Below are 18,743 nucleotides of genomic sequence, written 5' to 3'. Positions count from 1 at the left end.
TACGCTTGCATGATTTCTTATTCGTGATTAAACCTGATTATTCTCTCTCACTGTTCGTTTTTAGACGCACATTTAACGTTACACAACTTGAATGTTGTTTAGTATTTTTTTTTTAATGTCGCCTGTAATATTTCTTCTGAGTCATGAATCGTGAATCAGGACGAATCAAAGGTGGCATTCAATTCACTCGCTTTCGTTCAAACCGCTTTGTTAGAAAGAATCGATTCAGTGAAGAGAATCATAATGTTCATCAATATTGAGGTAGCTTTACGAGACGCAGTGCACTTAAAAAATCCTAGCTGCTTGTTACAGTGGATACACACACACACACACACACATACATACATATATATATATATATATATAGACACACACACATGTATACATACATACGTGTGTGTGTGTGTGTGTGTGTGTGTGTGTGTGTGTATCAGATCTTTTTCAGCAACTAACAAAATTCAAGTGAAAAACAAACAAATGTTTTAGAAGAAAAAAACACTTACCCTGGTTGCACAAGTGTGCACACCCCTTAACTAATACCTTAACTAATACCTTGTTAAGCACCCTTTGCTTGTAATACAAAACTCTATTCTATTTAAGCAAGTCTACCAACTTCACACATCATGATTTGGCTATTTTATTCCACTCTTTTTTACGAAAATGCACCAGATCTACAGACCCAATTCCAAAAAATGTTGGGACACTGTAAAATGCAAATAAATATCAAATGTTTAAACTGAGGAAATGTACCATTTTAAGGAAAAAATAAGGTCATTTTGAATTTGATGGCTGTAACATCTCAGAAAAGTTGGGAGGGTTCACAAAAAAAAAAAAAAAGGCTTGAAAAAAGAAACAGCTGGAGGTATAATATACAGATATGGAGCATGCATATATATATATATATATATATATATATATATATATATATATATATATATAGAGAGAGAGAGAGAGAGAGAGAGAGAGAGAGAGAGAGATAGATAGATATAACATATGTAAAGAATAATTGCATACATGTACCAAAAAAGATTAGTCCAAGAAGCGACATATCAACAGCTGAATTCAGCACCACAGAGACTCCCAGCAGCGAAACACATCACAACTGCAAAACTTTCACCGACTTCACAAGCATCACTAACTGAGCAGTTCAAAGACAAACCCGTTCCACATATATATTAATCAACAATAGCCTCATATAAACTCAGCAAAAAAAAAATGTCCCTAATTCAGGAGACTGTATTTTAAAGATCATTTTGTAAAATCCAGATGATCTTTATTGGAAAGCGTTTAAATGATGTTTTTCATGCTTGTTCAATGACTTTTGAACAATTATTGCACATGCACCTGTGGAAAAGTCCTTAAGAAATGAACAGTTTACAGGAGGGAGGTAATTAAGGTGACAGTTATTATTAAGTTAGGACACTAAAGAGACCTTTCTACTGACTCTGAAAAACACCAGAAGAAAGATGTCTAAGGTTCCCACTCACCTGCATGAACATGCCATAGACCTGCTGCAGGGAGACATGAGGACTGCAGATGTGTCCAGAGCAATAAACTGCAATGTCTGTAACGCAAGACGCCTAAGACGGTGATAAATAAACGCAGTTTAAAAAAGCAGTTTTTTCTGGTTGGCTATGTGCCGTGATCGATTATCTTTTTTATTTATTTACTTATTTAAAGTTTGCGTGTCGCTAAACTGATGCTTATCCATTTTGAACTTGACATTTCTTTTTCTTTTTTGGGGGGGGGGGGGGGGGGGCACATACACCAAGTGCAATTCTTTATAAGCATATATTTTTTATATTCTCTCTGATAGACAGACAGACAGACAGATATAGATAGAGGAATTGGCTAAGATTCCTCAGGAACGCTGCCAGAAGCTGGTGTCTGGTTATGCATCTCGTTTGCAGCAGATCATAACAGCAAAAGGGTGCTTTACTAAGTACTAAAGACGCTTGCCATGAAGGGGTTGAATAATTTTGAAACTGGAGAAGTCATTAAAGTTGCTTTTTCAAATGAATTTGTTGAAACCACTTGAAGCATTCATTGTGTTGAACTATTTCAATTGCTTTTGTTTGATTTGTTCACTGCAAACAGCTGAAAGTCTGTACATTTTGACTATAAACCTGATTTGCAATGGGGGTTGAATAATTTTGCACAATATATTTTTAGATAAGCGCATGCTCCCAGATTTTCTGCCAAGTTCATATTTGGAGATGTAGATGCCCATCGATGAACATAGATGGTGATCCTGTGCTAGCATACTCGGAGACATTATTTCCATCTTTAACTGCATGGACAACAATTAACCCCTTAAGTACCTGTATTTTGACCCAAATCTCATCATTTGTGAAAGCAAGAGCAAAAAACACTCAAGCACGAAATTCTGGCAAAAACACTGTGCTATAAATTTACATTCTGTGATGGCAGACCACAAAACATTTTACTCTAAGGCATTTGAGGGTCAGTGAACATTTTATTTGACAATTTCTTTTAGAACATGGTACGCATCATATTTGACAATAGAAAGAAAAAAAAAATTCGTAGCAACTGTCTTACAACAAGCAAACGTGACCGCTATCAAAGTGTGGCATTTCTCTGAATGATCACGTGAATGTCCGTATCAGAACTCATCCATTTCCACACCATGTGGCGATACAGGAACCTATTTACAAATCCACATGATTCTCAAATACAATCCATATGCAGCACATGGCTTAGAACTGCTGCATGATCAGCTTCTTCTTCGCATCATGGGAGAACTTGTTGGAGAGGAACAAGTCGCTGTCGTAAAACGCCGACAAGCTGTGAATGTTGATCTGTCGAGCCTACAAAGGACAGAGGGAGAATGCATAACTTAATAAAGATAATTACTGCAATATGAATAAATGTACCTTAAAGAATCAAGATATGTACCAAATTGCCAGGGATACACTAAAAATACAAAATCAGGAGTGGACAAATCACTAATCCGGGCACCTGGAAGATCTCATGGTAGGTTTAACAAGCAAAAATAAACGAATAAATAAATAAAACACTTGGAAAAACCCCTCGTTGACTTTGCAAAACAAAAGGTTTCCATGGCTCAATACATTGAAACTTGGTAGGCTTCACAGTGGTACAATGTGAAAACACACACGTCCAAATCACAAAGCCTGCTATAAGTAAGTAACAGTACTTACTTATCAGTTAAATGCAATACTGGACAATGATTTGACTTTTTTGTCGATGGCACAAACACAATGTCTGAAATGATTCTTTTCGAACAAAGGTTTCTAATCACACTCACTCTCTTCCATATTAATGCACTTAACTAGCAAACAAATACACGGCACTGCAGAGCTTTCTCTTGCCCATTAGGTTAGCTAATCAACATAGGATTTGTCCAGCCCTGAAAACACACCAAGATCTCACATACAAAAGAAAACTGCCTTTGCACTCAACAACAGAAAAACTCATTTTTAGATTTTCAAAATAACACCCCTAATATGGTCACACTGTAACACTAATATCCCTGTATTATTTAATGTGTGACATACGACAGTAGAGTACATCATCCTGTCAGTTACCTTGTCCACCAGGTCTTTCTCGGGGATCTCGATGACGTCTTGCTGCACTCCGTAGCGGTTGCGCTGGTAGGACACCTGCTCGGCCACCAGTTGCTTCAGGATAAACAGCAGCAGCTCGTTGTTGTCTCGCCTGAAAGCCAGGTAGCGTGCAAACGTCTGGAGGAGAAGACACCGGTCAGTAAATCCCAGAACAAATAACAAAAGGGCGACAAAATTTTATTTATTTATTTAAATAGTGGCATCGGTAAACGAAGAATCTGTGCTTATGTCTTGTGTTGATATATTTAGGGTTCCTACAGTATTAAAGAACGTTGAGTGGCTAGAACTACATTTAATTATTTAGTCAGTTATACAAAACAAGCTACTGCCCTCTCTTGCAGTACAGAATTCTCAAAAAGATTTGAGTACTTAAAGCACCTTGGGCAAACTGTGCTGCAATCGTTTAACCTCTAACGCCAAACTGCTTCCATCCACTGCTCGTTATATGCCAGTGCTGAACAGGTGAATAAGCCCGGGGGGCAAACGTATCGGCGTATTGGCTTTTAAAAGCATTAAAGAGTGCTGACTTCGCCGTGCTGATCTGACGAGCACCAGGGTAGAAATGCAAGTGCTCCTACGCCGACATCTTTGTGTCCCAAGGTTAATCACAGAGGCTAAAGTCACTTCTCATTAAAATTTAAACTGGAGATTTTGTTCCCATAGACAACAGAAGGTGGAATTTTTCAGGGTAGATTTAAGCAGGAAGTCTAAGCAATAAAAACAATGCGCATAAAATTAGATGTTTTAAAAATCAGATTCAGATGTCATTTTGGTTCAAATTCGAATTGGATTTCTGTAATCTCCTTTGTAGCATCACGCTTTCTCTCACCCCCTCAACCACAAAAAAAAAACAACAACCCTTGACTTCTGAAGGCACGTAAGGGTAGAAGAATACCATAGCCCATCGTAATAAAGAAGTGTCCTCTCATTTCTTTGGCGCCTTCTTACTACCGAATACATTCAGAATCATAACTGTATTAGTATGATGCGAACTACAACATGCACATGCCTGGTTCAATACTACTACAGTGCATACCCGAGTCAAAAGCAACTAGAGTCCAAAGAAATAAAGTCTTTATTTGGTCAAACATACTGAAAGGTCCTAGTTGAACAAAATCTCCACACCTTTCTCATGCTCCTCATCACACTGAACTTCTGTGTGTCGATAAAGCTCTCCAGCATGACGCGTATAGCCATGTTGACGTCGTCCTCCTGTACATAGTCACGGAGGTGCATGCGTGCATGGGCCTCTGCCATCCGGATCATCGATTCGATGTGACGCACCGTGATCGGGATGCTGCCTGTAGCCTGTCAGAGAGACATATAAAAACACAAATTTTAACCACACCAGAACAAAAAGCAAACAAGTCACCAACTTGTGTATCTGATTCGATCTGTAATTAGGGGTGGATTTGATTTTTAGTCAGGGAGCCACTATTATAATCTATATAACTACATTTATTTATTCATTTCAAATGGCGCAGCACAACGCCATTATATTATACCCCATGTAGTCAACATAACCAGTGATCTGAAAGCTACTTAGGACTCATCCTAAGAGTAAATTAATACCCGATTTAACAAATCGGGCTGAAAACGGAGGTACATCGATCAGCTAAGAAATGTAAAATCAAGAAAACATCAAACTGTTAGATACTGGAGATAATTTAAATGGAATATATTGATTAATTTTTAGAAAAATAGGATCATCACACCTGTAGTGAATTTTACAGCGCAGCTCTACTGTTAATGTCTGTTCTGTCTGAGGCAGCGTAAAAATGACATTTGAATATTTCCGTGCATTTTGAAAAGAAGCCTGTGAGAAGAAAGTCCTTCCTCTAACCATGGATTCCTTGCGGAGGTCACTGTAGATGCGTGCCACTTTGTCCTGGTCCATCTGGTTCAGTTTGGGGCGAACACGCTCCTTGGCATAGATGATGTACTTCTTGAGCAGCTCTTGAGGAATGGGCGGCACATCTGACGAGTTGGGCAGCACCATTTCCTCCAGGCTGGCAACACCCCCTTCCTTGTTGCCTGGGTGATGCTTTATGTGGCTGCCCACCACGAAGCGTGCCAGCATCTCGTCCTTTAAAGACAGAAGGATGGGGTTAATAAATAACACTTCTTTTTTTAGTTATTATTAATGAATATACATATTATATAATTTTTTATTCCAGGAGCTACAGGTAACCATGGGAGGAATAAACAGTGTCTCACCTGCACGGGATCCACAGTGTCTCTTACGACACACAAGACATCAAAACGAGACACGATGGGCTCGGTCAGGTCCACGTTGTCAGAAAACGTGAGAGACGGGTCATATCGGCCACCTTAAAAGGGAAAGAGAACACACAAATCTTACCTATAGCATGCTGGACTGTATATTATTTACACACACACACACACACACACACACACACACACACACACCACTATGAAAACCCACAAAGTAACTGATTTTTTTTATTTATTTACTTTAAATGGAACAGACAGACATTGGATTGTTCATATGGAAAGTGCCATGCATTTTTAATTAAAGCCAATGACAGCTTAACAGTTATAGCTTATAGTGAGATTCTGCTAACGTCTGTGCTAATGACATCGTGAATGAACTGCCCTTAATCTGGCATAAATATTTTAACTAAATGGTCCGACACACAGCGGTGTTCATAGAACAAAGACAAGGGTTCAATCATTTCCCCTTCACAGGCTTTCAAGTGTTATGTTTTCTTTCACTTACATGAAAGAACATGACCAGAATTATCACCTTTTTCACATCTGATTACTGAACACCCTGTCCCCCGCATATGCATAATTTAATGTGAACGCACTCGACAGGATGTGTGAAAACGTGATTCATTATATCCGAGTAAGAAAGTGACTGACTGAAGCACAAATATGGCTTATAGCTATTTTTAGCATTAAAAAAAACCCATCACCATTTGAACAATAATTAAAAATCAGATAGCATGAAGGATTAAAAAGGTGGTATGGGCCCTAACAGCTCTAACCAGAAGTGCCATAGGAAGGGGGGCAATTTCAACTATTCTTGCCTATTAACTGCCCTTTCCCCTAAAAACAGAAAAGAACTTCCTACTGTTCTGAAGAAAAGGAAAAAACTGTGGGGTTTCAGCTTTCAGCAGGTCAATTCAAGTGAAGACAAATCAATCTTTTAAAAGCCTGGAACAGGGTTTGTACAGACTTTCAAGGACGTTTCAAACACTATTTTTGCTTTCAAGGACTATACAAGAGATGCCATTCAAACATTATTTATTCTGTTAATAAATAAATAAATAAATAAATAAATAAATAAATAATAAAGAAACACAATCAAATGGACTAAATTTGCATTTCCCATGCACTGCTTCATCACCGTAACGTCAGTATACTCCAGGTGAGTGACAGCAACAGTTTTACAATGAAAAGTCGTTAAATGTCCCTAGATGTTGTAATTAATATGCTAATTAGCGCATGACATCACTGCCATATATTCATTCAGCCCTTTACATCCGTTTGCTTCTTTCCTGCGCTGTGCTCATATATTGTATTTTAATACAGCAGCATTTCCAATAATAAAGCTGTTCTCACCTACATATTTTTCTGTTGTCAGAAAACAGAATGAGTATGAAATAGAGACTGAAATGCCACCCATTAAGAGACTACATGTTCACCAGCAGACATTTCCAAGTTGCTGCTCTGCACTGTTAAAATCCTGAGTTGTAACCCTGACATCAACTGACAAAACCACCGCGCACGCGCGCACACACGCACACACACACAAAACCAGTTAAAGACAACAGCTGTGCTGTGATTTCAGTTATATTTACACGTAAAATGATTCACTCGGAGAGAATGTTAGACATGAGTGAATGTGCTGCTCCTCTCCGGACAGAGTATCCGCAGAGAGAGAAGTACCCGCAGCAGGAAAGCAGGACCTGGCACTCATGGGGTCGTACTGGCCACGCTCTTCTACAGAAAGTAGCTAAAGTTTGCCCTAGATTTGTTGCCAGGTTCTTTTTTTTTTTGGGGGGGGGGGGGGGGGGGGGGGGCTAACAATAAAAATAAATAAATAAATAAATAAAATCAATCAATCAATCACTAAAGGGGTTTGAACGGCAGACCGGAGCGGTCTCTGTCAAAACGAGTGAGCAAATAGCGGGAGGAGGGGGAGAGGCTGCAGCGAGGGGTCATATTTTGAGTTTAAGTATTGCATGTGTGTTCTATCGAAAATAAACAACTTTATTTATTGACTTTTTATAATTCGAGCACCTTTTAAGCACCACAAGATACAAATATGGCTATTTTCAAGGTTTTCCAGTACTTCGATTTCAAAACGCCAAATTCAAGCACCTTGTACGAACCCTGCTGGAAGGAAGAAGTCCTAAATGTAGAGATAAGGCTAAACTGGATTCGTGATACAACCCTCGCTTCCTGCATAACACTTTGGTACGCACCGATTGGGTTAGCAGCAGCGATGACGGTGCAGCGAGCCTGCAGGGATGTGACAATGCCAGCTTTGGAGATGGAGATACTCTGCTGTTCCATGGCTTCATGGATACTAGTGCGGTCCTGATCGGTCATCTGTGTAACAAGCAAACAGTGCGGTGAGAGAATTAGAAGGACTTTAATAGTAAATTGATACCAGCAGGATGAGGGCCAACTCACTGAAATACTCCTCGAAGTATATCTTAGATTTTTAAAATGGAGTTAAAAAGTATTATAAATATTCTCTCTTAGTGAGGAGTTATTCCTAGGAGGGGGGGGGGGGGGGGGGGGGACCTTGAGTATGAACTATGGCAGTTCTGTCAATGTAAATCAATCAGCCACAATCCATTTCAACCCAGTAAGATTTTATAAGCTGTGTATATTAATGAACTAATCACCTAATCTTTACGAACATAGATCGTGGGTGCACGTCTTTCCTCAGTGCTGCTACTGTCACCAATCTTAACAGTTTGACACCTCAGAAGAGCACGAATCGACACTTGCTCATTTAACAGTATTCTTAAGATTAGAGAATGTTTAGGAAAAAGAAGAGGGAAGAAGAAAAAAAAAACTCGACTAAAACAGATCTGTAAATTTGTTTAAGAGTGTCACCTTATCAAACTCATCAATAAGACAGACTCCTCGGTCTGCCAGGACCAGAGCCCCAGCCTCCAACGTCCACTCACGGGTGACCGGGTGTCTCTGGACGTAGGCTGTGAGACCCACAGCTGAGGCACCCTGTCCCGTCGTGAACACCGCCCGGCTCGCCACCTTCTCCACATACTTCAGGAACTGGGACTTGGCTGTGCCTGGATCCCCACACAACAGGACGTTGATGTCTCCACGTACTTTATGCTTCCCTCCTACAGACAAAGCCGTTTAAGTGTGAGAAAAAGATCAATTAAAAAAAAATAATAATAAAAAAATAAAAATAAAAACCACACACACACACACACACACACTTCACTACATACAGCCATAAAGACAAATTATATTTATTTTTCTAATAAATACATTGATCATGACTGAAGAGAGACTTGACAAACGAACTCTATATGATCTAATCTGTCTCAGTGGCAGAACATCTTATTATTGCGAGTTAAATCCGGTCTGGTATCTGAAATCCAGGTTTACAGGTTAAACCTAAATGCAGAAATGCTATAAATAACTCACCTGGATTCTTCGACTCGCCACCAAACAGTGCGAGAGCCAGACCTCTCTTGATATCTTCATGGCCATAGATAGAGGGGCCGATGCTGGCAAAAATCTGCGGAATAAAACCCAGTTAAGAGAAGGACCGTAAAACTTGGCTGACCCGGTCCGTTATACAGTGCAGGAAACGACGCAGACTAGACAGGCTCGCTAGACTAAGCATATTTAAACGCATATTCTTCGTGCTCACCCTCTCTCCAATGCGCTCGTCCTTGGACAGAGCCACGATGGCCTTCATGTCCTCGTCGGTGAGCTCTGCCACGGCCACACGCTCATCTTTCCGCACGATGTGATTGGCCAGGATTACGGTGGCAAAAACAGGAAAGCCGTTGGCCATGTTTAGAGAGCCGTCGTAGTTGTTGTGGTAAATCCCCGTCAGCTCCTAACAATATACGCAATAAAATCCCGGCAAATTCACATTAAATAAGCACCCTTTCAAAATATTCTTTCCGTATGTACTAATCACTCCATTTAATGTGCATCGACTACCACAAAAATAACTGTAACAGGAAGATATTATTACCAGTTAACCAAGCAAATGCTGATCAACCTAACTGGTCGCTTCGCTTAGCATTTCTCTCGAAAAACAGCCATTTTAATGCAATACTAGTCATTTCAAACAAATTCAGACTCACAATTTCATCTCCAGGCTTGCAGCTATCTACCAGGTCGGCCAGAAGAATGGCGTCTTTGGACCGGGGCAGGCGGCCAGCCGCTACTTTGCCAGGACTCTCCTGGATGGTGATGCGCTGGTAGTTCTGATACACCGTCTGTGGAAAGAATGCTCACTTAACCTAATGTTTAGGAGAATGCTCCAGGCAAAAATTTAAAGAACATCATCCAAGCCCAGATAATGCAACTAGCTACAAGAACTAAAACGATTCGATGAATTACAACTCTTGAATATCCTACACATATTCACGTGATTCAGACTCAACTGAGAACGATTCCCTCCGAGATGCCACACAACCGATTTACAGTAACAAACGCGCTCGTCGTTGAAAACCTTAAGTACGTACCTGCTCCATGTTGATTTCAAACGGACCAAGAGACTGACATTCTGGACAGGAGCCTGGCTTCACTTCCTGGTTCTGCGATTGGAAAAAGGGGCCCAGGATAAAGTTGCACTTGTTACAGTTGTATTTGACCATGCCGAGCTGGGGCAGCACTCCCGTACAGCAGGTTACTACACCACTGGTGCGGATCAGCTGGTTAAGATGAAGCTGCCTACAAACAGAACAGAGTATACAACACGTCGCAGAATTAACAGCGGATTACAGCACATAGCTTTAAAAAGGGTTTTAAATCAAGCCATGCCTTTATTATTTTGTCTAACCCTTTTCGATTACAGAAAAGACCAGACAAACAAACAAACAAACAAATAAATATCTCTCTCTCTCACACACAGGGTCCATTTCCCCCCTCATTAAGAAATCCAGGTTCTATGAACATTCACGTTAGACAAGATCCAACCCTAGAGCACTTTTCCATATGGTATCCTTGGTGTTTCCTAAGATAATGTGGCCACAGAGACCGTTTTGATCAGTCTGTACACAAATTAATTCCCCCAAAAATGAAGAATGACAAAGTGCAAAAATAAATAAATGAATGAATAAAAAAATAAAGACAAGCAACAGCAGTCGTGTACTTGTAATGAATCTGTACCTGAGCGAACGCAGCTCCTCCACTAGAGGCAGGTTGCCGATACGCACATGGATCTCGTGGGCTATGCGGTCGTATTTAGGGTACATGGCCAGCACCACCTCTTTCGCAGCCTCATCCAAGATCTTCAGCATCTCAGCAGGTGCCTCAGGGAGAAAGTAAGCCAGTACATGCTCTCTGGAGGCCAACTCCTCATAGTTCACCAACAAGCTCTCTTTGTTTTCTAGACGTGAATAAAAACTAATTAAATAGCACGTAAAATACTGGAAAGAGGGGAATAAAAATTATGAAGAAAAAAAAAACAGTAATTTACCTTTGCACATGTCACTGATCCTCTCCTTGAATACGTTGTGGCCGTGCTCATCCACGTGTGTGCGCAGAAAGTTCTTGAAGCGGTGGTAGATCTCCAAGCGCGGAGCAGCCATTGATACCCACTCTCGCACCGAGTGACCCTTCATGTCCTCCAGGTTCTCGATACTCTCGATCATCTCTTCATCCTCGCCTTCAGCACCAGCTCCTTCTGCAGCGCGCTCCGCCAGGCGCCGGCGCCTCTTCGATGGCCGCTCATCGTCCTCGTCTTCGCTGTCTGGATGAAGAAAATATATTTTTGTAAATAAATAAATAAATAAATAAATAAATAAATAAATAAATGTGTTTGTAATGAGGTCAGGGGAATTCGTTTGTACATTCTGAGGAAGGAATCTGAAGTATAAATCAAACAGCACTTGCACTCTTAACTAGGGGATGTGCATTTATATACACAAGCTAACGTTAAATTGTACTAGTAGTAGAGTTATACGATAGTTTTGAATTGTGCAACTTTTACTGCATTTTACTCAATTTGCCCGTTTTCCCCACCACTGTATGTTTCTAAGCCACAGTTAACCAGTCAGTGATACAGCTTCAGCCAAGAATATACTGCTCCAGTCTCTGACTCTGAATTGATCGTTTGTCACCTGTGCTATCGCAGTGCATCAGTGTTCCTGCTCTTAATGCTGCGGTAGTTCATCTACATTTCACATTGTGGGGGAAAATTTACATTTTGATGTTTAAAACTTAACCATAATAAATCAATCTGCATCTGACTTCAAATTAAACACACACCACAATAGCGCTGCGTCACCCCGAAAACAGCTCCAAAAGAATGGCATTTTTGGCTGTACTTTAAACGCACACTTTATACATCGGACTGTTGAGCACATACCGGGATGTAGTACATATTCCAAATATGCACAGACGTCTGAATATAAACTCTGTGTCTGTGTATACATATACATACACATACACATATACACAAAAAAAAAAAGTATAGTTTTGTCACAACTCACCGTAAAGCAGTCCCCTCGGCATGCGGCCCATGCCCGTTCTTCTGTCCCTTTCGTTCATGGCTGCCTCTGCACGAGCACGAGCTCCAGGAGACAGTTCACTCAGATCCTCATCCTCATCCAGACCTTCAGGCTCATAGCGATCCAGTTCAGGAATAGGGCGGTAGTCCCTGCAGATGGCAAGGGGCCATTCAGTGTACAGTCTTAAACAGTTCATACATTATCTAAGGAATGGCAAAAGAAAAAATGCTCTGGAATCCATTTTATAATATTATGGAACATGCTATAGATTATATAATGTACACTACCAGTTAAAAGTTTGGAGATGGCTGAAATGTTTCTTATGATGGTTAAATGTTTGAAATCGGTGTTGTAGACAAAAATATTATTGTGCCAACATGTTAATTTCTTTCATTAGAAAAATAAAAATTTATTTACAAAAAATATTTGACGACTTGGAGCGAAATATTTGGAAAATCAGCCAATTTATGTACAGCGTAGGTGTGAACTCCTTTAATACTGTTTAAAAAGCATCTCAGGGAAATTCCTCAAGAAATCAGGTGAGAAAATGCCAAGAATACATTTCTGTAAATTCTAGGCAAAAAGGGCATCTACTCTGAAGATGCTAAAATACTAAATTATTTCATTTATTCTGGATTTTTTAATCACAACATAATTCCCATAATTCTGTTTGACCAGTAATGTATATAGATATAAAATAACCCGAAGCGAAAATATCACTAGAGCATTTTATCTGCATTTATACACAGTATACACCAATCACACATGCTAAAGCATAAAATATGAAAGCGAAACAACATCCATTACCCCTCCATCTGGTTCCCGAACAGCTCCTCTCCATCTTCCGCCTCATCTTCGGGTTCGTTGTCCCCCAGCAGTCCCTCGGACTCGTCTTCGAAGGGAGGGAGGTCTCTGCCTGGGCTGGAGGTCAGATCACCACGCCGCGAGCCGCGACTTGGGCTCGTGGCTATGTTAAAAGACTCTGAGGAATCCTGGGGAAAGGAAACATAAAAGGATGCCTAAGTGCATCACTTAACAGAGCCCGGTTTGACGATAAACTACAGTCAAATAAATTAGAGGTTTTTATACTTCTTGTGGCCAGGGGCCCAATTAGCTGTAAAATAAATTCCACAGACCCTCTGGTATATTTAATAAACATACAATAATGTTATACTCTACTTACTGGAGACATAGACCTTTTTCTTTCTGAACCCTCCAGCATCAGAATGCATTAGGTCCAAGTTGTCTTTACTAATATGCTTTAAGTTATTGAGGTTTGGATAAACCTCATTCAATTCAAGAGACTTATCTTGTCAAAAGTAAATTACCTTTATAAATTTTTGCTTTCTTCTTATCAGAGTCTTGTGCTTTGATGTACCTTCATAATTGCTGTTCTGATATTTATATTTAACAAAATATAAAGATTCTGTTGTGTTTTTATTGTTCTGAGACACAGCTATGTGAAAGCTTGAAACTTCATGATAAAGATTTTCGCTTTGACTCACTTTACTGAATCGATTCCTTCGGGCAAACCGTTTAAAGGAATCGAGCAGTGCGAGTTCTAATTCAGTAATGAAACGTGGGATACAGAAATGTAATGTAATGTTAGGCTAGATTTTTACCCCAATACAGTAATCCAAAAGGTGTCTGAAACGCATTTCTATGTGAAAAGCTGGTACAAAAATAAGTGTAGCATCATGCGAATAATATCGGTGCTGAATCGATTCCTTAGAGCGAACCGTTTAAAGGAATCGAGCAGCGTGAGTTCTGATTCAGTAACAAAGCGTGGCGCACAGAAATTTGACACAAACCCAATACAATAATCCACAAGCTGTCTGCATTTGTTATTATAGATATTGCAGAATTTACATTCGTTTATACCAATAACCAAGACCGTGTCTGAAGTGCACATCGGAATTAGTACAGTTATCTACAAAGATATAAACATATTATATAAACTTTCTACACTGTCACGTTACAAATTTAAACATCAGATTCACCCACATCGTGTACTAGGAAAAAAAAGCACAGAAAGCAAACAGTCTAAATAGAGTATTATTGACCTAATGATTAACATTCTCTTCTATCAGTTCAACACAAAGCAGATCCTCCACAACGTGAGAAAATCAGGCCACACACTTCAACACCAAAACTAGCTGAATATATCTAAAATAAGCCAACTCATTACTATAACATTTTCTCTACCCTTATAAACCTACTAAATTCTAACAACTTTTAAATTATTTATTCAAAATGTGCGCTCATTTTAACATTTTTCACTCACCGCCATTGCACTGCCTGCTACTCACGTCTCTTCACTTCAGACTACTGTGTTGTGTTTTTTTTTCCGGCGAGGAAAAGTTTTCGCGCGAAATCAGACATGTGACCAAAAAGCCCGCGAAACATCATGAATATGGAATAAGTGTGGGTCTATCTGGCTGTTGATTGGTCCGGGCATAATCACACTCTACAGACAATTTGGAAATACCAAATCAGCCTACAACACGTCTTTGTACTGGGGGAGGAAACCAGAGTACCCAGTGCACCGCTCAAACAGGGCAGAGGCAGGATTAAGCCACGATGCACCCCCCCCCCCCCCCCCCCCCCATGCCCTTAATGTCATTAGCATGGATGTTAATTCTGTAGGGGCTTTTATGTTGGCCTAGTTAAATTTTTAAGAATTCCCAGGGCTAAATGGCACCCCAAATGACAATATTTACAGCAAAAATAGTACGGTTCTATTTAAAAACCCTAATATCATAACCCAGTTTTATGAAAAAACCCAGTTTTACTACAGTACTGATACTCAAAGAAACCTTATTGTGATGTCATTGATCACAATATTGATACCTTATCATATTGCCAAGCCCTATGAGAAGTCTGTAGATTATAAGAAATGCAACAAGTCATAATTCATGTTCAAGTTTTTAATTCTTTACTCATCAGTGCATTATTTCATCATACAGGTCCTACAGTACTCTGTAAAAGCTGAGGTTACTTCTGTTAGAAACGATGGCCCCTTAAGTGTACGCTACAGTCTAGACAATTTCATCATGTTCCTTTGAAGATAATATAGAGCACTGGCATGGATAAAGCAAATGCTGTGTAAGTCAGAATAGTGTTGTACAGAGTCGACCTGTTAATCTGAGCCTCCAGTCTTTTCTCAGTCTGGTCCAGGCCTTGGATGATGCTCTCTGTTTCACACACTAAAAGCGGCGTATCTTTTATCTGAATGACTGGTTTTTCCACAGGATGAGCTGAGACGGATTTCTTCACGGCCTGAAGCTCAGTCGCCATCTTCCCTAAATTCTGCCTGATGTGCTCCATCTGTGGCTTGAGATCTTCCACAAGTGACTGAGCTTTCTTGCTGTGCAGAAGCATCTCTTTAACAGCCTCTTCTGACATGCTGGGTTTTGATGGTGGTATTACAGATTGGGCTGCTATGGGAACAGATATAGGTTTTTCATCTGCTCTATTAGTAATGGCTAAATTAAACGTGTCTATGATGCCTCGGAGTTCCTCTTGCTGGCTCTTGTGAGAACTGGCTTGGATTTTAATAGCTTCCTGTAGGCTCGCTGGTCCCTTCTGAGCCTCCAGGAGCAAGCTTTTCAGCTCCTGAAGGCGCACCCTGTTGATGTAAGTGGACCCCATGACACCAATAAAGGCACCCAGTACTGAACCGATGACGGACCAGTTCTTGGTGCGTTCTGCCCGAGCCCGCTCCTTCTCGTGACTCTCGCGCACGCCAGCAGAGAAAAGGGCAAACTTTTCCCGCTCGCCTTCCTCTGCGTTTTCGTAAGCTGTTTTGAGGCGCCGTTCTTCCTGTTGGTATGAAAGAAGAATCAATGAGTACATATACTAAATATATTTATCACCTAACTCATTAAACACCTAGATGCCTTGATTCTCATCCCACCTGAAGTAACTTGTGTTCCAGTGTTGCTAATTCAAGATAATGGGCCTCCTCTCTCGAAACTCGATCCAGACGATCTCTAACCTCCTTAAGCCTCAACTGAAGAGCTTCCAAACTGACATGAGCCTCGCGAACCATTCCCCTAGCAACCATGAAAGCTTTCTCAGCCTGATCACAAAACATCAACACATCCACGGTTAGGATTGTTGACACTAGAGCTTATTAGGAATATCAGTAGATTAAAACATACCTCTGTAACCTTGGACTGAGCATCTTTAACCTCACTAAGGCCAACAAACTCTTCATACTTTTCCCACCAGTGATTGACAGTAGCTGTCGCAGTTTTCACAGTATTCTGTCCCCACTGTTTCCCAAGCTTGGTCATGTTCTTCAAGGCAGCCGATGTCTGCTCCTGAGTGGCCAAGGGTTTATCTGGTGGACTTTTCTGAGAACAGAAGGTTCTGTTGATGGAGAACGCATTGCACTGGATTCTGCCAGAGATTTGGAGAAGGTAGAAGCAAGTGCCATTTCTCCTCTGTAGAACACAGCTCCCTTTGTAGCCCATTGAACTTTCATTCACGAAGCACACATATCAAACCTGCAACCTGGAGTAAGAAGGAACACTGTAAGCTGTTAAACAAATCTAGTCTTAATAGTCTTGTTGTTTATGTACACACCTACAGTGCCCTCCACTAATATTGGCACCCTTGGTAAATATAAGCACAAAAGTCTGTGAAAAATTGTCTTTATTGTTTAACCTTTTGATCTTTTGTTAAAAAAAAAAAATCACAAAAATACTCCGCTTTCATGGACATCAAACAATTGCAAACACAACACAGATATATTTATTTATTTTAAAAATTGTTAAATATAGGTGTGCAACAATTATTGGCACCCTTTTAGTCAGTACGTTGTGCTACCTCCCTTTGCCAAGATAACAGCTCTGAGTCTTCTCCTATAATGCCTGATGAGATTGGAGAATAGATGACAAGGGATCTGAGACCGTTCCTACATACAGGATCTCTCCAGATCCTTCAAATGTCAAAGTCCAAGCTGGTGGACTCTCCTCTTCAGTTCACCCCACAGGTTTTCTATAGGTTTCATGTCAGTGGCCTGGGATGGCCATGGCAGGACCTTGATTTTGTGGTCCATAAATAATTCTTGTGTTGATTTTGATGTATATTTTGGATCATTGTCCTGCTGGAAGATCCAACCATGGCCCATTTTAAGCTTTCTGGCAGAGGCAGTCAGGTTTTCATTTAATATCTGTTGATATTTGATAGAGTCCATGATGCCATGTATCCTAACAAAATGTCCAGGTTCTCTGACAGAAAAACAGCCCCAAAACATTAAAGAGCCACCACCATATTTAACCGTGAGCATGAGGTACTTTTCCATATGGCTACCTCTCTGTGTGCACCAAAACCACCTCTGGTGTTTATTGCCAAAAAGCTCTATTTTGGTTTCATCTGACCATAGAACACGTCCAATGCCAGGTTGATTCATAACATTTCCAGTTGACTGGAACTTCTTAATTATTGCCCTGATGGTGGAAACGGGCATTTTCAATGCTTGTGTTATTTTCTTATATCCATTTCTCATTTTGTGAAGCTCAACAACCTTTTGCTGCACATCACAGCTATATTCCTTGGTCTTACCAAGATCCCAAATGAATCACTAAGGGAAGATCCCAAATTAATTACTAAGGGAATTTGGCCTGTGTTACGTTATATTTATACCACTGTAAAACAGGAAGTCATGGTTGAACAATTTCCTGTTCCTAGTCACCCAGGTGTACAAAAAAAACTTTTTTAAATATCAATGGGAATATACTTCAAATATTGTTTCTCATATGAATTCATAGGGGTGCCAATAATTGTTGCACACCTATATTTAACAAAGTTTTTTTTTTTTTTTTTTTTTTTATAAACCTGTGTTGTCTTTGCAATTGTTTGATATCCAGAGTATTTTTTTGTGAATTATTTTTTTTACCAAAAGATCAAAAGTTAAACAATAAAGACAATTTTTCACAGTCTTCATTGCTCATATTTACCAAGGGTGCTAATATTAGTTGGAGGGCACTGTGTATAACCAGACTAACCAGTTTATAAAACAAAAATAACATACAGTTTGACATAGCTGTTAATATGACTATCAAACTTGCTAAAAAGGCATGTTATTACATTCAAACATATTTAAAACTGTTAATTGATGCTCTTACAAATGTCATTTTCAGTACCTCACCTAGCATCTAAACATTAGCTACTTAGATAATTAGGTCCAAAATTTATTGATCTAAGCACATTATATACAAATATAACATACCAGATGTTGGCTTTTATTCCGTCTGTTGCCGTCTATTAAAATTGAGCGTAAATAATGTATTAAAAGTGCTATATATAGATAGAGAGGAAGCTATACAAAAGTCATACTATCGTACATGACATAACTTTTAGTTCAGGCACAAGATAAGTCTACTATATCCAGGTTAAACAGCATCAGATGAGGTCCTCAGGC

General features: G+C 39.9%; 2 protein-coding genes across 2 annotated transcripts; both read right to left on the bottom strand.

The window, feature by feature from the left end:
* Positions 1–2,456: 2,456 nt before the first annotated feature.
* mcm2 (minichromosome maintenance complex component 2) lies at positions 2,457–14,687 on the bottom strand. The gene is made up of 16 exons (XM_017451063.3): positions 14,598–14,687; positions 13,121–13,305; positions 12,296–12,462; positions 11,281–11,553; positions 10,971–11,190; positions 10,325–10,532; positions 9,941–10,075; positions 9,496–9,687; positions 9,267–9,360; positions 8,706–8,956; positions 8,063–8,189; positions 5,826–5,938; positions 5,452–5,694; positions 4,734–4,916; positions 3,570–3,725; positions 2,457–2,828 (listed from the first exon to the last, which is right to left on the bottom strand). Exons 1-16 carry the CDS (start codon positions 14,601–14,603, stop codon positions 2,718–2,720), a joined length of 2,664 nt encoding a protein of 887 aa, XP_017306552.1. The 5' UTR covers positions 14,604–14,687; the 3' UTR covers positions 2,457–2,717.
* A 538-nt stretch (positions 14,688–15,225) lies between these two features.
* Positions 15,226–18,723, bottom strand: ccdc51 (coiled-coil domain containing 51). The gene is made up of 4 exons (XM_017450863.3): positions 18,552–18,723; positions 16,477–16,831; positions 16,230–16,394; positions 15,226–16,135 (listed from the first exon to the last, which is right to left on the bottom strand). The coding sequence occupies exons 2-4, from the start codon at positions 16,789–16,791 to the stop codon at positions 15,365–15,367; spliced, it is 1,251 nt and encodes a 416-aa protein (XP_017306352.1). The 5' UTR covers positions 16,792–16,831; positions 18,552–18,723; the 3' UTR covers positions 15,226–15,364.
* Between the last annotated feature and the right edge of the window lie 20 nt (positions 18,724–18,743).

The sequence above is a fragment of the Ictalurus punctatus genome, chromosome 21 (assembly GCF_001660625.3).
Source record: "Ictalurus punctatus breed USDA103 chromosome 21, Coco_2.0, whole genome shotgun sequence".
Lineage (NCBI taxonomy): Eukaryota > Metazoa > Chordata > Actinopteri > Siluriformes > Ictaluridae > Ictalurus > Ictalurus punctatus.
This window is presented reverse-complemented; position numbering and strand designations above follow the sequence as displayed.

Coding starts and splice junctions, on each gene's coding strand:
- mcm2 (XM_017451063.3), bottom strand. Junction 10,533..10,970: donor GAGGAGCTGCGTTCGCTCAG/GTACAGATTCAT, acceptor TTCTGTTTGTAG/GCAGCTTCATCTTAACCAGC. Junction 8,957..9,266: donor TGGCGAGTCGAAGAATCCAG/GTGAGTTATTTA, acceptor CTTTGTCTGTAG/GAGGGAAGCATAAAGTACGT.
- ccdc51 (XM_017450863.3), bottom strand. CDS start 16,791: ATGGGCTACAAAGGGAGCTGTGTTCTACAGAGGAGAAATGGCACTTGC. Junction 16,395..16,476: donor CTCAGTCCAAGGTTACAGAG/GTATGTTTTAAT, acceptor TTTTGTGATCAG/GCTGAGAAAGCTTTCATGGT. Junction 16,136..16,229: donor TGGAACACAAGTTACTTCAG/GTGGGATGAGAA, acceptor TCATACCAACAG/GAAGAACGGCGCCTCAAAAC.